We start from the raw sequence: 18,445 nt of genomic DNA on the forward strand, positions 1-18,445 counted from the left end.
AGACAAGTGGGGAGTGGTTTTCCATCCAATTTTGTTGGCAGAGGCTCCTTGTTTCTAAAGTTTTTTTTTAAAGTTTACTTTACGTATTATGTTTTTTCTAGCTATAAGCACATTTCTAAAAAGTAGAAAACAAACATGAACACTTGCAAATGCACACACACAGATACGATACATTAAGCTGAAATGTGATTGGGCGTCCAACCCTATGGTCGGTTGCATCATCCCTGTAGAGGGGGAAAACCAGTCATTCCTCGGAGAGACTCGCAGGAGGGAACAGTGGCTCTTCTATGTCGTCTGTAAATTGAGCCTTTCTTCCTGTGTGCGAGTGTGAAACTGGAATGCAACATATTAATGTGGACATGGGTGGGCTTTTCATTCCTACCATAGCATCCCTCTCTCTTCCTCTATCTCCCTTTCACGTTCATTACCAGTCCCTTCATCTTCCCCTTCTCCTTTTATTCTCTCCTCCTCTTCCTCCATGTCCCCCTGGCCTGCCTCACGTCGGGGGTGTGTGTCAAGGGGGCCGCCAGGGGCTGGAGGATGTCCGCTCAGAGCACGTGTTTATGCGCCACATTCCAAACCAGGATCACCCGCCACCCACCATTGAAGGAGATCCGGGTTATGTGGCTGTGGGAATTGATGTTTCCAAAAAACATTGATTAAATAGACTGAGGTTCTGTTTGTGTGTGTGTGTGTGTGTATCTCTGTGTCCATGGCTAGTCAAGGCCCAGGTGAAGGTGCACATGGAGGATCGCGTGGAAGGCACACTGGGCACAGCCGTGGAGATCCCCTGTCTCTACACCACAGACGTCGGCATCGGCGGCTTGATCATAGAGTGGTTTTATGTGAGTTTCAGATTCAAACCTTTTATCCTTTTTTTTAAAGTGGACTCAACTTAGAAAGCAGAAACCGTGTTGACATTATACATTAATTAATAAAGGAAAATATTATTAAAATAACACTTTGATCACTCTTTAAGCTTGAAAACTTAACCTAACACTAACCCTAACCCTAAACAGAAACACACTTGTTACATCAATGGTGAATTTATTTATTGTAGATTCTGTGCAACCAATCACACAAACGCATACACATGCACATACACACAGACACTAAGTAACAATAGCCTGTACAGATTGTATTTTATCAAAGTGTTAAAGTTATAATAGGGTTAGCACGGCAAACCAACAGCAAGAAAGTTACAACAGGTCAGAACAGCGAGCTAACAGCAGGAATGTTACAACAGGTCAAAAGGGCAAACTAACAGTAAGAAAGACAGCCTTTAAGAAATCAAAACAGTTTGTCACAGTGGTCCATCAGCCAAATATATCATATCAGGTCCGCCATACTTTAGTTCCATAGGACAGGGACAGGGCCTGTTCCCGTGGCTCCCCCAGCCCTGGGTCCATGTCGGGCTGCACCCCCTTTACTCACGCCCGTGTTTAACATGTCTCTCTGCTCTTCCATCCCTTCATTGGATTCTTCTGTGCACGATAACAGCTGGATCCAGCTGGCAAGCGACACAGGATCTACGTCCAGGACCCCACGATGCGCATCGAGGAAACCAACAGCCAGTTCACCGGCCGCATCAAGGTGGACGTCACGCCGTCCCAAGGGTCGGGCCAGGTCTTCCTGCGAGTCATGGAGACCCGGCCGGGGGACGAGGTGGACTTCATCTGCCTCGTCAAGAGCCTGACAGACGGCAACGACGAGGGCAAGACGCAGCTGAGGGTGTTCGGTAAGGGCCGGGTTCAACCCGCGTGTTGGATTAGGTGTTTTATAGAGAGGATGGAGAACAAACAATGTTTTTGTTGTTGTTGTTGTTTTGTGGCCACAGAGAAGCCAGCCCAACCAACCATCGAGGGAGTGGACAAAGAAATCTGGTTCGTCAACATGGAACCAGTCAAGGCAAGGTCCCCTCCCCTCCCCTCCTCTCCTCTCCTCTCCTCTCCTCTCCCCTCCTCTCCTCTCCTCTCCCGTCCTCTCCTCTCCCCTCCCCTCCCCTCCTCTCCCCTCCCCTCCTGTCCCCTCCTCTCCTCTGCCCTCCTCTCCTCTCCCCTCCTCTCCTCTCCTCTCCTCTCCTCTCCTATCCTCTCCCCTCCTCTCCTCTCCCGTCCTCTCCTCTCCCCTTCCCTCCCATCCTCTCCCCTCCCCTCCTGTCCCCTCCTCTCCTCTGCCCTCCTCTCCTCTCCCCTCCTCTCCTGTCCTTTCCTCTCCTCTCCTCTCCTCTCCTCTCCTCTCCTCTCCTCTCCTCTCCCCTCCTCTCCTCTCCTCTCCCCTCCCCTCCCCTCCTCTCCTCTCCTCTCCTCCTCTCCTCTCCTCTCCTCTCACCTCCTCTTCGCTCTCCTGTACAGATTGGAAGCTGTGAGACGAGGAATGGTTATCCCAGACCAAACATCACCTGGTATAAAGACAACACACCACTGTTCAACGTTCCTAATGGTGAGAACATATGTGCACTTCGGTGCTGCGTCACCCGTTTAGTTTCTATGTTTGGTTGCAGGCCGCTCCAATCGCGTCCAGAGGCATTTTGGTCTGTGCCCGTTGCTGAAGCCCCTTGGAGGTCCACTTATGGGGTTCTGAAGGGGACACTGAACCAGTGGCCTTCCTTTGTTTATATTCCTCTTTCCTGATCTTTGGAGCTGTTTACATATTTTTATCTTAACTCATGGTCAAGTTCAAGTTATTATTCGTCCCATGCCCATACAAGTATGCAGCGTGAGTCCCTTTCTGACCCTTTGTGTGTGTGTGTGTGTGTGTGTGTGTGTGTGTGTGTGTGTGTGTGTGTGTGTGTGTGTGTTTGTGTGTGTGTGTGTGTGTTTGTGTGTGTGTGTGTCTGCCAGAGGTGTCTGTCGTGCCCCAAGTGCTCATGGATTCCAGCGGGTTGTTTTCGGTGAGGAGCGAGCTGAGCCTGAAAGTGGTGAAGGAGGACAAAGACTCTGAGTTCTACTGTGAGGTCAACTACCGGATCGTAGGGGGATCCGGCATGTTGGAGTCTAACAGAATCAAGATCCTGGTCAGCTGTGAGTACTCTTCATGCAGATATCAGACCCTTCTTTTCCTCCTGTAAATATACCCGTTGGTCTCTTATTTAAGGGGCAGCGAAAGCAAAATTACATTTTCTTTTTGATAATGTGGAAATCAGTCTTAAATTGTCTTCAACATAATGTTATACTGAAAACAAGTATCACAAAGTTGACGTGGGTCGTAACCATGGGGATGACACGTCAAAAGAGGGAGGATTAGAACTTCTACAACTCTCTAGAACGCCCTAGAATATATATTTCAAATCTCATAGAGTTGTAATTCCATCTGAAACAAGGGGTTCCTAAACTTCTCCTACATAGACATTGATGTTGATGTTGCAGGCCCCTTATGAAGCCGTACTCTCCCCTTTGAAGTGATTCACAACAATCTCTGAGACTAAATGCATTTTAAGTCATGAATGACTTCATGACGATTGAACGTGCCTTCAATGATAACGTTTGAACCTCTCCTCTGTATCTCAGACCCCACAGATGAGGTCAACCTGTGGGTGAAGTCCCCCAAGAGGGACATCAAAGAGGGTGACACAGTGGAGTTGGAGTGTCTGGGCAACGGAAATCCTCAGCCACCCTTCACCTTCCGCTTCAGAGAGGTACCCCGTTATAGAGAGCCCTGTTATGTCATGTTTCGTTTCTGCCCCGGACCCCTGTTACGTTGATCGATTATCTGTGGTTATCGATACATTTTGATTGAAAAACAGATCAAGTTATGCAAAAGCATCTAAGAAGCATTAACCAACCATTCAATATGTATATATTGTATATATATGTAATGAACACAGTGAATGGATCCATTTATCCGTTATCCATTCACATATATACACATTGGAAACAGGTGGTCAGGATGGTCCATGAATAGATGAACACGCTCTGAAACACGTTCAAACCCCATTGTACCAATGATGCATCGGTGATCACGTGCTCATGATTCCTGTGAGCACTCATCTTCATATGATAATATCATAAGATACCTGGGAGTTGTTTTCTGTAAAATGACAACCGCACCACTGCATCACTGTCTGCAAATCTGGGTCCGTCCAATCTGCCTGTCATCCGCCTGTAAAGGCTACCTTGAATACACTTGAACACAGCAGCAATAGCGAGCAAGCGTACTCCGTGGTCACAAGCCTATCACTCGAGAGACCCCGTCTGTACTAAACGACAACAGGTCAGCACCGGGTCTGTATGCCCTCCTCCGTAGGATGTGTGTGCTTGGTTACATTGTGTTTTCTGTGTTGGTGGATTTGAAGGAGTTTATCACTATCAACAACGTGTTGGAGCTGAGGAACGTGAGCCGCCTTGACAGTGGGCTGTACGAGTGCTTCACTACGCATATAGAGACCTTTAATGAGGTGGTGGGGAACACCACGCTGTTCGTAAACTGTAAGGATCGCACTCACACCCGCATACACACACACACACACAATCACATACACATACAAACACACACACACACACACACACACACACACACACACACACACACACACAAACACACAAACACAGACTGTATACTACTGTTGACTATACTATGATACTTCTCTAGGATACAAGCGATCAAACAACAAAAACTGTCCCATGTTAATCGTGTTCTGGAGCATCTCTACCACTGGGCCAATATCTTTCTTGGTTTGTGTTTTTGTGAATGTGTGTGTTTGTGTGCGTGCGTGTGTGTGCATTTGTGTGCACGTGCGTTTGTCTGTGTATGTCCCTGTGTTTGTGTGTGTGTGTACGTGCGTGTGTGTGTGTGTTTGTGCGTGCGTAGATCTAGAGCCTGCGGTAGTGTTTCCTGAAGAAACCCTCACGCTGTCCCAGGGAGCTGATCTGAATCAGAGCTGCAACGCCCTCTCTTCCCTCAAAACACACACCGTCTGGATGAAGGTCCTTCCGCAGAAATACGTCTTTCTTCTGTATTGTTTCATGTTCTATGCCATATCAGCCATCTTTGAATAAACTGCTGCTGGGCAAAAGTCTGCCAAATATATATGAAATACTATTTACTATTCAGCAGACTCTTTTACCAGCTTTTATAAGACATGGCATTAATGAGCTGGTAGGGGGTAGGCATCTTGCTCCAGGAGGCATAAAGGTTGAGCGCAGACATTGGGGTATGAACCCAAAGCCGGTGCTTAGGAGGGAAGCATCCTCACCACCGGAATAGGAGAGACTCAAACCATGATGTTGTTCTATTTCAGCTGACCATGGCTTTATGTGTTTGTGTGTGTGTGTGTGTGTGTGTGTGTGTGTGTGTGTGTGTGTGTGTGTGTGTGTGTGTGTGTGTGTGTGTGTGTGTGTGTGTGTGTAGAACGGAGTGAAGGTGGCCACGGGCAACATACTGTCACTGAGGGACGTTGTTTACGACATGGCTGGAACCTATGAGTGCATGGTGACGGTTCCCCAGCTGGTCGGCATGGAAACCAGCGCCGCGTTTCAGCTGATCGTCGAGGGTAAGTTCCATCACGTGTGGAAGGGATTTCAAAGCTTTATTTTCACTAATGAACATCCTTCTGGTCTTAGCTCGGCTGCAATTGATTTCCATATATGGGCGCAGCCAATTTGTTTACTTATTTGTTTACGCCACATAGTGGCACTTATTATTTCATCATGAACTTAAACTCCTCCCCCGTTCGATGATCTGTCCTATCATTTGAAGATGTGGGAAGATGCATTCAACGACAGAGAAACATATTGTGAACTTGCATGATCAGGACGGTCTTACAAAGCAAATTCGGACACGTTCTTTATCATTGACGTCAAATGCAAAAACAGGCTATTAATGATTTTAACGTAGCTAAACATACGACAACATGTGAAATAGTGAACGAACGATATATCAGGCCGATATTTGCGTTTTTTATTTGCGTTTGCCGATTATATATATATATTTATTTATTTATCTTTCTGCATGATTTACAGACAGACAGTTCAATAGATGTTCCTTTTTTAAATTGAGACTTGTGACATATGTCATCATCATTGTGTCATTTTTATGATTTTTTTTTTAATTGAGGGAGCAAAAGCATCGGCTCCAAATATCGGCTCAAGAAAATCAGCAGCCCGTATCGTCATCGGCTAAGGCCCTAAAAAATCCATGTACACAAAGGTTCACCGGAGATCAGTGAGCCGCAGAGCACCAGCCTGGAGCAGGCTCTGGAGAGCACGGTGGTCCTGACCTGCAGGGCCAGGGGGAACCCCACGCCGACCATCACCTGGAGGTCCGCAGGGAGTCTGGTAGGCCTTCACCTCCCGCCCGGGGCTTCATCTCCTGAGGACCCCAGCAGTTTTCTCAATCAATACAGAAATATGCATCAGAAATTTCCTGAGAAGTTCAACCCTATGAACCCGAATTAGTCAGCCCTATCTCTAAAAAGAACGGGTCACCTTAAAGCGATGAAGTAACCGTTTCTCTGTGTTTTTTTCGAATGTCAGGTCGACTCTCATTCCAATGTGACGGAAGGTTGGGTTCTGAGCTGGGTCAACGTCAAGGTCAGCTCAGACATGAACGTGTCCTGCCACGCCTCCAATGCAAACGGCAACGTAGGGACGCTGTACTCCATCAAAGCCAGTGAGTTCCTGCACGCTCTACTTCTCCGTTCATGTGTTTATGTGTGTGTAGGTGCATTTTAGTGTTTGTGCAAATGTGTCACAAGTGTCAACGTGCGCATGTTAAGTGTCTCCGTGCTGCCTATGTATGTGTCTATGTATGTTTCTGTGTAGCCGTGTGCGAGGTGTGATTCTACCTCACACCTCTGACCCCTTTACTCTCCCGTTGCCCCACGGCCCAGCCCTATCCTGTGTCATGTGTGTCATCTTGTTGTGTATATCTGTACCGTGTTAACATGTCAGTCATGTTGTATAAGTTTGAGTGTGCAACTCCTCCCTCCCTAAGTGTTGACCCCCCCTGTGCCCCTAACTATGTCCAGTCATCCCACCCACCGCTTCACCCACCACCACCCTAGCTACAGGTAAGACCCAGAGTCCTCGCTCCACTCAACCCACAACCAGTACCACTTTATTTACCTTTTACAATAACCTTAGATTTTTTGGTCAAAGGTTCACGCTTGGCTGTGGTTGTGGGTATTTTTGTTGCTGCGTCTTTGTCTTTGTCTGTTCATGGGTCAAATAAGATGCAAAGCAGGAAAAAGAAACCACAGCAGCCAGTCCTCTCATGTATATCTTTACCATGTTCACATATGGGTGATGTTGTATAAGTTTGAGTGTGCAACCCCTCCCTCCCTAAGTGTTGACCCCCCTGTGCCCCTAACTATGTCCAGTCATCCCACCCACCGATCCGCCCGCCAGCACCCTAGCCACAGGTAAGACCTGAGTCCCAGGTCCACGCTTGGCTGGAGGCCTGGGTCTTTTGTTTTTGTGTCTTTGTCTAACTCTATTAATCGGTTGAATAAGATGCAAAACAACAGCAGGCTGGGGTTGTTATTAAGTAAAATGACTACTTTCTATTAAAAAATTATAATTTCTTTGCCTGGGATTAACATGAATCAAGTATTGAATTGGTGCAGCATCTAGGTGTTGTTTTTCACATGCTAATGGAGTCGTGTCACGGCATGAATTATATACCTTCTAGAATTACAGTTTGTGTGCACTTCCTGACATACCGACATACTGTACATCACTGACACACAAACACACACACACACACACACACACACACACACACACACACACACACACACAAACTCACACACACAAACACTTACACACGAACAAACACACACTGACACACACACACACACAACCACACACACTGACACACAATAATTGCGCACGCACACATATGCAGAGAACACCACACAGAAACATATTAGTGGAACTCAAGAAGGCAGCTGATATTCAAAATGCACTTACGGCAAGTCTCCTGACTCCCATTATGACTGCTGCTTTATGTGCTCTCTCTCTCTCTCTCTCGCTCTCTCTCTCTCTCTCTCTCTCTCTCCCCATATCTTTCCATCTCTCTCTCGCTCTCTCTCCCTCAATCCCCACATCTATCCATCTCTCTTTCCATCTTTCTCCCTCCTTCCTTCTCACTGTCTATCCATCTCTCTCTCTCTCTCTCTCTCTCTCTCTTGCTCTCTTTTTCTCTGTCCTACGTCTGATGTCAGATTCTCAGAGGAAATCTCTGTCTGCCTTGTTGTTGTGTCCTGCTAAACTCCAGTCAAATGAGATTAAATAGGCCTGCAAGGCCTTCTCTGGTCCTCCACATAACTCACTCTGCTTGTAGCTAGCAGAATAATTAGCATGTAGTGCAGATATGAATCTCTTAAATCAGAAATTGATCAGCTTTATTGAGGCTTTGGTTGAAGGCACCTGTTTGAATTAGGTCCAGCCAACCCAGGGTCGGTTGATAACTGTATGTATGGTTTTTCACAGTCCAAACAGACAGCGCAGAGAAAATCACAAGCGGTTTGTATGGGGCGCACCTAAATCTGCTCCTTCTTGCTCTTGTGAATGGCAACAGCACCTCACTACCCCTTCCTGTTTATTTTCTGTTGACTGCAGGAATCCTTTCTATCATCTGCCTCCTCCGGGCTACAGTGTTGTTGATGCACGTTGCTATGGATTGTGCATTACCTGCTTCATCAATTCATCACTGTGCATGTTGATATATTTGCGACTAGGCTGTTGGGAATGTCAGGCCTCCCTGCAGCAGAGTCTATATACCTGTGCTGTATTGCATAGGAAATGCAATGCAATGATCTATTGGTCAACGGATCACTAGATCACCGGAATGATGCTTGCTCCACACTCTTTCCATCAGCCACGCTCTCCACGCTCAGTCACACGTCTGCCTTCAAAAACCACAACATCCTGTACCTTCCTTTCAGACCGCTATGTCTTCTCCATCCTCCTTAAGCTTCCTATTTCCCCAGCTTCTTTCCCAACACAGTGAATAACCCTCCTTGGCTTTGATATGCTTTCCCTCCACCAGGGACCAGTGGTGTGATCATTGCGGTTCTCATCCTCTGCCTGCTGCTGCTGGCCGTCCTGGGCAGCGTGCTCTACTTCCTCTACAAGAAGGGAAAGATCTGCGGCCGCTCCGGCAAGCAGGACCTGTAAGTCTCACAGGGTGGAGGATACATATAGTGGTTCACGGTGATTCTTGTTAGAGTCCCACACCCACGCACACACATATGTCTTCATGGAAAAAACACTGTTTTCTTTCTCTTTTCCTAATGTGCCGAGGAGAGATATTTTCAAGAATCATATCATTTATCCATGTCTGTTGAGGATACGGTATTGAGCTGTGTATGTGTGTGTGTGTGTGTGTGTGTGTGTGTGTGTGTGTGTGTGTGTGTGTGTGTGTGTGTGTGTGTGTGTGTGTGTGTGTGCCCCTGCAGCACCAAGGAGAAGACGAGCAGGGACAACATCGTGGTGGAGATGAAGAGCGACAACACAGAGGAGGCTGTGCTGCTGGCGGTGAACGGGGACAAGAAGCCTGGCGAGCAGGTAAAGACTCCCACCCACCCACCCACCTGGTCCCCCTAAACCACCTGATCCACCTCCTACACGTTACCTATCTATGTACCGCAGCAACTTTGAATGCTGGATCCTGATTGGTCGATATGCCAAAAGCCCTGTGGAAAAATATTCGAATTTCAGCTGATGAAGTCAATAAAACACAATAATATTATAGATGAAAGTAACTAATATCTTATTATTATAGATAACTTTGTTATGAGTGGAAAAAGCCACATTGTGTTTTTTTTATGACATTATTTACATATGAACTTGGAATGTTTATTTACCGCCTTTCATGAAACGTGGGACTACACTACCCACGGCGGTCAGACAGCTACGGCTAGCACTACACTAGCCTGTACAGTCTACGGTAACCCTCCCCTAAGCACATGTTCGATTTTTTATGAAAATGATCCTGACTCCTTGTTTTTCCTGTGATTGCAATAGGGACCAAAACCTTACAGCATTATTACATTATAATTCAGTAAGCACTAAAATGCTGACTGCAACTTTGTGTTGTTTGAATGTGCAGCTGCCTGAATATAAGAAAAATCTGATTTTAGTCCATAGACTCCATACAATCTTTTGGAATATGTTGAACCAGCTCTTCATCATCACAGGGGGCAGGACTACCTAGGTCTATACCAGGGCAGCACACGATTAATGCATAGTCAAACGAGCCGGCCTTACTCTCTAACACATCCTTCCCTCTCTCTTTACAGTAACATGTATATGGAATATCTGGAGGTGCAGCAGTGAGGAAGACCACGGGGAGGGGATTTGCTGCCCCTCCCCACACTCCCAGCTTTTCTCTCCCTCCTCTACATCCCATCTTGCGCTCAGAGATCCTATCTTCATCAAGTCTAATGGAGGAGAAAAGGCTTATTTTTTTTTGGATACCAGTTAATATTCCCCGAAGAGGTGCGACAAGAACAGAGACACTAAATTGTGGAACTCCAAAAAAGCATCCCGTTGGCTCGGATACTTTTCTGAAGTGCCACTTTAGCGCTCGGGCGTAATTCTACCAAAGACAAAACAAAGCACTGCCATTACTTTCAACCAGGACAAACCCATGTCTTCACTCCTCGTTCACACCAGAGCCCAGAGGAAGATTGACTATCACCTAGCTTACCAGGAGGTCAGGGGTTAGGGTTAGGGTTCTCTTCTATAAAAAAAACGAATGCCACCTCAGGCAAATCACAAACAATAAGGAACAGGCTGAAAAACTGCTCTTTGTTGAGTGTATATATTATGGGCTTTGTATGTACATATTTCTTTATTTAAAGAAAATAACCCAATAAGAACAGTCAGAGTGTTATTATTTTAATTTTATGTTTAGTTATTTGTAGCCCCTTCGTCTTTATTGCTAAATTCTTGCGATGGATGTGTGCTGTGCTTCGAGTCTGTACACTGAATATCATGGGTTGTATAATGTGATAGCGCTTTCAGCCGCATTTATCACACCAAAGAAAAATCCCTGCAATTTGACTCTGAAAAGTGCCCTCATGGATCCTTACATTTCTTTTCCGTGTCATTCATTATTTTATTTTCCTTGTCTATCACAATCGCAAATCAATCTGCACAATGGCTAACTCTGATCCGTCTCTTAATGACACATTGAGGGGTTCCTGTGTGTTCGTTTCATGTCATGGACGGCTTCATATCTATAGCCTATTTTTACATGGTTTATCATTCTTTTTTTATATTTGTGTAGATTTGATAATGCCGAGTTTGAAGATTGTCTTTAATTGAATGTGTTTCTTATCTTTGGAGTTTTAGGCTTACCCAGTTAACATCGAACACCTTGTTTTATCATATTAGTTAGAGGAACAAATGTAACATTCACTGTCCAGTGCACTGATCTAGAGTTTGTTTTTGTTTTCTGATTGTGTTATTCAATTTTAATGTGAAACTTGTTTGGTCCTTATAGTGAAATGTTTGAAGTGAATTTAAAGCAGTAGATCGTAGTCATTTTTAAGGGTGATGTATGTATATGAGATCATTGGTCAATTTTATATTATAGTTCAATTAATTCGTTGATTGACTGAAAAATGTAATTTTCTATGCTTTGATCTGATCTTTTCAGAAGTGCATAATGATTATACCTAGTATTTTTGTTATGGTGAGAGCTGAAATTACGATGGAATGAATTTTGGCATGTGGACACGTATTTGTGACTGCTGTCACTGACTATCACTAGTAACAAGTTATCTATATGTAGGCTAGCAATATAGCCATCAGGAATAATCTGAGCAGTCAAACTCAGATTAGAAAAAGTGCCTCACATTCCACCAAAGGAATAATAACACAATTAGAACTTTCTCAAATAAATGTCATGTATTACTTAAGACTTCTTTTGTGTCCGATTTGTTAAGTAAAAAAAATGACTGTATAATCAATTCTGAACATAAATACAAATAAACACTTAATTTAAAGCAACAAGTGACTTTCCCAAAATTAAATAACATACAGCTACTTGTTGTAAACTCAGTATGCAAGACTGTGCCAAATAAGTACTACTTTACAAAGAAACTACCAGACTGACTTAAGACAGTCACACATGTCCGGTTGTTTTATTGTTCTGTATCCTGTTGTGTTATCTACTGTACTGCATTGGTGTAGTTAATAAATTCATGAGTTGAATTTTCATTCTCCATCAATCATATGCTTTCTATCATAACTCAACAGCAAAAAAAATGCTTATATTATTTTGCATATAATTTTATTCACAGCACTGTGCATACTTCCAAGGTGAGCATTTAAAAAAAACATCAGAAAGTGAATACTGTTGACAGGAAACATGGCAACGTGGACCAATAGCGCCCTCTTTTGGTGAAAGGTTTCCATCGACCTCAATTGCAAGGGCGGCTGCTGCATGAAAACCCAACATATGCACAGAAAAGCAGACGGAGGGTGTTACCCTTGAGCTCCCGCGAGTTTTTACAGCCATGTGACATGTCGCATAGGGAAGTTATGGCGCGTTCACATCGCTGGGAATTATGGGGAAAACATTTTCGCGACGTCGGAAAGTTCTCGTGAACGACACCTCATGACGCTCTTATGATTCTACTTCCGTGCGGCAACTGGGGCCAGATTTTGATAACAGAGTTGCCCAGTTGGTGGCTATGGTTTACTAGTGACGGGCATGAACATGGCGGAACATGAACGTTTTACTCAATATAAAAGAATCAACCATCATATCACATACTTTACTATTGATCTACGTTGTATTCGTCTGTTGGCATCGACTTTGCACAGTTTTAAAAGTTGTGTAGGCCTGCCGGTAAACCAGCTCTAGATAAGGGCAAATGTAGCCTTCCATGCAGTGGCATTACAATGTGCTTCTCATAAATAAAAGCAAAAGGATAGTGATAGGCTACAAGGAAATGAAAGCGTTCGAATTTAAAACTGATTTTACTAACTTCTGTTTAGTTCTGACTGATTTTTATCGGATTAAAACCCCCTGCTGTGAAGAACTTTTAGATTCCCAACGCAGTGCACATGAACGGTCGCTGTCGGGAACACGCGGAAGCGTGAGCGTCATCACTGGCGAGCCGTTTCGTTATCACCAGGACAGTGAACGGCTCTTTAGTTCTGCAGTTTGAATAAGCATCGTTTAGGGGATGGCACGCCTCTTTAAAAGGAGTTTTAGGCGCGTTCACTCTCCTGGTGATAACGAGACGGCTCGCCAGTGATGACGCTCACGCTTACGCGTGTTCCCGCAGTGACCGTTCATGTGCAATAGGAAGCAGCCGGTTGGAAATCTGAAAGTTCTTCACAGCAGGGTTTTTTAATCCGATAAAAACCAGTCAGAACTAAACAGAACTTAGTAGGATCAGTTTCATAAACAACTCTGTTATCAACATTTGGTCCGAGTTACCGAACGGAAGTAGAATCATAACAGTGTCATTAGGTGTCGTTCACGCGAACTTTCCGACTTCGCGAAAGTCGTTTTTCGTATGGGTTTTCCCCATAATTTTCAGCGATATGAACGCACCACATGTCATTTCCCAAGTGGAAAATTCCACGTGGTTATTCCAACCAACTAGGGCAGGGGTCTCAAACTCGCGGCCCGCGGGATGATATTTTGTGGCCCCCTACTTGACAAAGTTTAGTATTAGTGCGGCCCCTGCGTTGTTAAACGCATCTTTTTGCTGAGTGGCTTGACACGCTTTTTTTTATCACTTGTGATAGGGTGAACAGACAAAAGCCAAAGGACGCTAAAATGTCCCGGGTTCCACCAACCACTATGAAATGTCCCCTGTTGTCAGCGATTACATAGCCAACGTTATCTAATTATAGCCAGATCATTAACTTAGATTGGGTCAGTTGTGCGCCTTTTTTCTGTGGAATATTTGACGCGACCCAGACTCTACCTCCGGTGCGCCCCAGGTAAGTTGAGTTTGAGAACCCTGAACTAGGGCAAACATTTGATATGTTGAGGGGAGTGTCTTATATCCGCATTTATTTGAGACCATGGCCGTTTCTCAATTCACGTTATTTTCTGTACTTGCGTTCTTTTGAAACGTCATCAGTCGTAGCCCAAGTACTGTTCACATGTCCGGTTGTTTTTGTTGTACTGTATGATATTGTGTTATTGTGTGCTACTGTACTGCATTGGTGAACTTAATAAATTCATGAGTAGACTTTTCGTTCTCCAATCATATGCTTCCTATTATAACTCAACTCAACAAAATGCTTCTTGTTCTTTTTGCATATCATTTTATTAACAGCACTGTGCATACTTCCAAGGTGATATGAGCATTTAAAAAACATCAAAAAGTTAATTAAATGCCGTATACTTTTGACAACATGGCAACGTGGACCAATAGCGCCCTCTTTTGGTGAGTTTTCCATTGACCTAAATTGAAAGGGCGGCTGCTGCATAAAAACACAGCCCTTCAGCCCTAGCCCCTCAGGAGCGCTTGGTTCCCGCTTCCAATTTCGTTTTTAAATTGATTATGATCACTAAGGGTTCCTGAGGGCTGTCCGGGTTATAGTGCTGCAGTTAGCAGAGTAGCCATTAGCAGAGAAGCTGGCAGATGGTGGCCTTGATGGCTCAACAGGTGACGTGGAATGGGAATTTTACTGAAAGGGTGGACGGGACCCCGTCTACCAAGTCTGAACATATGGCACTGCTCACATCATTATGTACAGGAGTAAACAAAACCTTTGGATCAAAATAATTAGATTTCTTCGACAGGAATGCAAAAAACAACAATAAAAACAGCCACTTCTTTCATCTCAGTAACTTTATAAATTTTTTCCCCTCTTTAGAGTGACAGTATGACCGCACAAAGGTGCACTGTTTGAAAAAAAAAAAAAAAAAAAAAAGGTAGATCTATCAATGTTTTATCAGAAAATCAAAACATCGGTACAGTAATCATGATCCCAGGAGTTCTCCCTTCCCACTCATCCATCACTCATTCAGCTCTACCGCTCCTCTCGCTTCGTTTCTCAAGGCAACTATGAACAGAAGGACCACACAAAGAGGTACGTTCCAGTCAGAAGACAGAAGTACAGTTAAAAATATACATATCGTAATGAAAACCATGGCCTGATGAGACATCATTCACACTGACAACATTCTTCATATGCTGGGAGAGGTGCGGCCAATACCTCTTTTCATTCATTCATAGTACCTGTCTCCAGTCCTGCCCTGGACAATGGAAATAAGTAAAATGTGCAAGTCGCAATGTGACAAATAAACAAAAACAAAGATAAAAGATGCCCTTAAACTCAATAAAAGCATGAAGGTTGCTTGGGTAACTTCATCAACGGGATATTGTTTGCCTGGGAGCCAGCGGTTGTGCGGGGATGACTGGGAAGGTTTGAGCAAGGAGGGCCGAGAACACACGTTGACTCATCCAACGTCACCCGGAGACGGGGGTCAGGTCTCCGTTAACGCAGACGGGGTGCAAAAAGACACTTGTTTGGATATAGATAATCCCTGAGTTAGTTCTTACAGTTGGCCCGAAATACTGATTTTCCGTGTCGCCTAGAGAGGTGGGGCGGGGCCAGCAAACCCATTAGCTCACTTGAGAAGAAACTCCCACCACCGCTCTGGTCACCGTCCCTCGAGCAGAGGGATGTTTCACAGAAGACGCGCTACACCGGAACAGACATCACAAAAATAAACTTTCGGTATTTTCAGTTTCCATCTGGTTTATGATTTCTATATGCAGGTGCTAGACACAAAGCCCAAAAAAAGAAATAATAAGGCAAAAAGGAGCTACTGAAGAGTTCATCAGCTTGCGAGGACTGCAGCTTCACAAGATGTTTGTAAGTTCAAGTAGGATGTAACTACTGTAATGTAATGCTACATTACAGACTAGAGCACTAGCATCGATACTGTCACTTTAAAGAGCAGAGAGACCGTTCAACATCTATTCACAAATGTACATTTAAGGCTTAATTGTTTAGCACTAACAATCGTAGCAGCAGTGAAGCACTTCTGAATTCATTAAAATAATATAATATTTATGATTACAGTAATATATTATCAAAGTAAATCAAAGACATTGTTTGTTGGTTTCACAAATATTTAGACTGGGCCACGGTTACAGATTCTCAACACGGTCGACCAATCAGAAGTTAAAGAGATGGGAGTGTTTCAGCCAATGCCGTCAACAGAAAGTAAACCAAGCAGGTCCCAACGGCTGGCAGGTCTTCTAAGTAGATTCGCCTCTTCCATAGGAGTCAATGAAGATTTCAAAAGAAGAACAGAACACTATGTTCTACTGCACAGTGAATACACAATCATGTCAAGTCAACGTTAGTTTGAGAACAGGTATTCAGGTCGGGCAACTGACCAAATTCCTCCTCTGCCAAGTACACAGGCGCACACACACACACACAGACAAACGCGCACACACACACACACACACACACAGACAAACGCGCACACACACACACACACAGACAAACGCGCGCACACACACACACACACACACACACACACACACACACACACACACACACACACACACAAAAGACTAAGGCTGCCAGAAAACAATACAGAACCCCAAACGAACAATCCTGACGGGGGAGAAACAAAATGATGCGGGGAAAAAGCAAAACTAGAATGATTTCCTTCAGAACAATGCACCAAAGCAACATTGTGAAGTGAAGGCCATATTACACTTGGAAGTCATTCAGCAGAGCCTCTCGGCAGAACGTTGTGCCTCAGGCTGCTGCCGCTTGGACGACGGTCAGACAGCGTGCCCCGCCAACCCTCCTGCTCCCAGGTACTGTCACCTCTCTGAACAGGCACCTTTCAACCTGCACGCCCCACAGAGGATCACCTGGCCGCACCACAGCCTCGCTCACACTGTATATGCACGTATAAATTACACACGTTCAATATATATTTACTCATATATTAAATTCTCATATAGATACATACATTGTGTTTTTTAATTTTTTTGTCGTTTGTAAAATTCGTTGGTGATATCCTTCCCCCCCCCGGGGAGGATCTCAACAGGGAACGCATGGATCCGTCTTGTGACGCGCTGCACGTGTGGACACACACACACACACACACACACACACACACACACACACACACACACACACACACACACACACACACACACACACACACACACACACACACACACACACACACAGCTGCGGAGCGTGGGGGTGGGGGGCGTTTCAAGCTAGCCTCAGAGCAGGCGGCAGGGTCTGAGGGTTAGGGGCCGAGCCAGGACCCACCCTCAACCTCCCCTTCCCCAAAAGCTGAGCCAAGCGAAGGACTGGACCGGGAGTCTTCAGGAGCCTCCAGCGGTCGGGGGAGGAGGTGGGGGGGGGCGCTATGTGAGCACGTGCGCGTTGGCGGGGATGGAGACAAACTCCCGCAAGATGTTCCTGGCCATCTCCACGTTGTTCTGGGCGATCATCAGCGCCTTCTGGATGTCCTGGGAGGAGTAGCCCTGGCTGATCAGGTGTTCGATCTCACCGCTCATCACCGGGTCCTCCCCTGCCCCTCCACCTCCTGCTCCTCCTCCTCCACCTCCTGCTCCTCCTCCACCTCCTGCTGCTGCTCCTCCCCCCATGGCCCCGGCCGCGAGGGGCCCGGGGGCCCGCCGGACCGGGCTGGCTCGGCGCTCTGAGTTCAAGCGTCTAGGCAGGGGCTTGGGTGGTCTCTCAGGGGCCTCCGCTGGGTCGCTTAAGGCTAAGGAACAGAAGACCGCTGGTTAGTTCCGGTTCTCCTGTCAAACAACACACTGCTCTAATTCTGGGTTCAGGTTAATCTGTGTGTGAATGAACCAAACAAACAGTTTCCAAAATAATTAAGTAGTGTCTTATAGCTGCCCTCAGGTTGTTCATTCATCAACATGTTGTTATGAGGTCGTTTGACTCCCTGTTGTGCAGTGGCAAAAGGATTTCCCCCTGTGGGATAACCAAGGTTAGCCGTCTACAACGAAAAGGTAGAAATGAGGGCTGACACCTTCTGGTTGGATGGATGGTCGGTATGCTCTTGTCTGGTGTTACTTTCATACGGCGCTAGCTCAGAAAACACATTATTTAAGCCAATCAGATCGCTCGAGAAAAAAAAGTTACATGCACAAATTTGTCCAATGAAATCGCCTTTGTAATACAACCCGGGAAAACACATGGATACGTCTAAAAGCCCCCAACCGTCGACAGACGCATGTAGTGTGAACAAAGCGTAACTGCTCCTGAAGAGCTGGCTGTCGCCTTGTATGGTTGACACCGTCGCAGTTTGAATCAACCGATCGATTGGTAGAAGAGTAGGTTGAATATCAGCCGAGAAAGATACTTTTCTACTCAAAAAAAATAAAAAATGAGGGTAGGGTTACCCTACCCTCAGAGTGACTCAATACAAGACTGCTATTCTCCCACGGAAACAATACATCAACAAATAAATGAATAAGTAAATGAATGAATGAAGAGAAAAC

The 18,445-nt window shown here is 45.3% G+C and overlaps 2 protein-coding genes across 2 annotated transcripts in view; one reads left to right on the forward strand and one right to left on the reverse strand.

Moving 5' to 3' along the window:
* The window catches only part of mcamb (melanoma cell adhesion molecule b), a 31,323-nt gene extending 19,190 nt beyond the window's left edge, over positions 1–12,133 (forward strand). Inside the window, exons 2-18 of the mRNA XM_079731644.1 lie at positions 721–845; positions 1,501–1,738; positions 1,838–1,908; positions 2,355–2,442; positions 2,844–3,023; positions 3,510–3,637; positions 4,295–4,427; positions 4,810–4,925; positions 5,350–5,491; positions 6,148–6,275; positions 6,474–6,609; positions 6,968–7,009; positions 7,319–7,360; positions 8,433–8,465; positions 8,992–9,115; positions 9,401–9,509; positions 10,244–12,133. Of these exons, the coding sequence (XP_079587770.1) occupies positions 721–845; positions 1,501–1,738; positions 1,838–1,908; positions 2,355–2,442; positions 2,844–3,023; positions 3,510–3,637; positions 4,295–4,427; positions 4,810–4,925; positions 5,350–5,491; positions 6,148–6,275; positions 6,474–6,609; positions 6,968–7,009; positions 7,319–7,360; positions 8,433–8,465; positions 8,992–9,115; positions 9,401–9,509; positions 10,244–10,246 (1,838 nt within the window). The 3' untranslated portion in view covers positions 10,247–12,133. The remainder of the gene's footprint in view (positions 1–720; positions 846–1,500; positions 1,739–1,837; positions 1,909–2,354; positions 2,443–2,843; positions 3,024–3,509; positions 3,638–4,294; positions 4,428–4,809; positions 4,926–5,349; positions 5,492–6,147; positions 6,276–6,473; positions 6,610–6,967; positions 7,010–7,318; positions 7,361–8,432; positions 8,466–8,991; positions 9,116–9,400; positions 9,510–10,243) is intronic.
* Positions 12,134–14,262: 2,129 nt separating this feature from the next.
* cbl (Cbl proto-oncogene, E3 ubiquitin protein ligase) overlaps positions 14,263–18,445 on the reverse strand; it is a 34,878-nt gene continuing 30,695 nt past the window's right edge. The window contains exon 16 of the mRNA XM_079733212.1: positions 14,263–17,697. Coding sequence (XP_079589338.1) covers positions 17,336–17,697 — 362 coding nt within the window. The 3' untranslated portion in view covers positions 14,263–17,335. The remainder of the gene's footprint in view (positions 17,698–18,445) is intronic.

This window comes from Pollachius pollachius, assembly GCF_949987615.1.
Source record: "Pollachius pollachius genome assembly, chromosome: 3".
In the NCBI taxonomy this organism is placed as follows: Eukaryota; Metazoa; Chordata; class Actinopteri; order Gadiformes; family Gadidae; genus Pollachius; species Pollachius pollachius.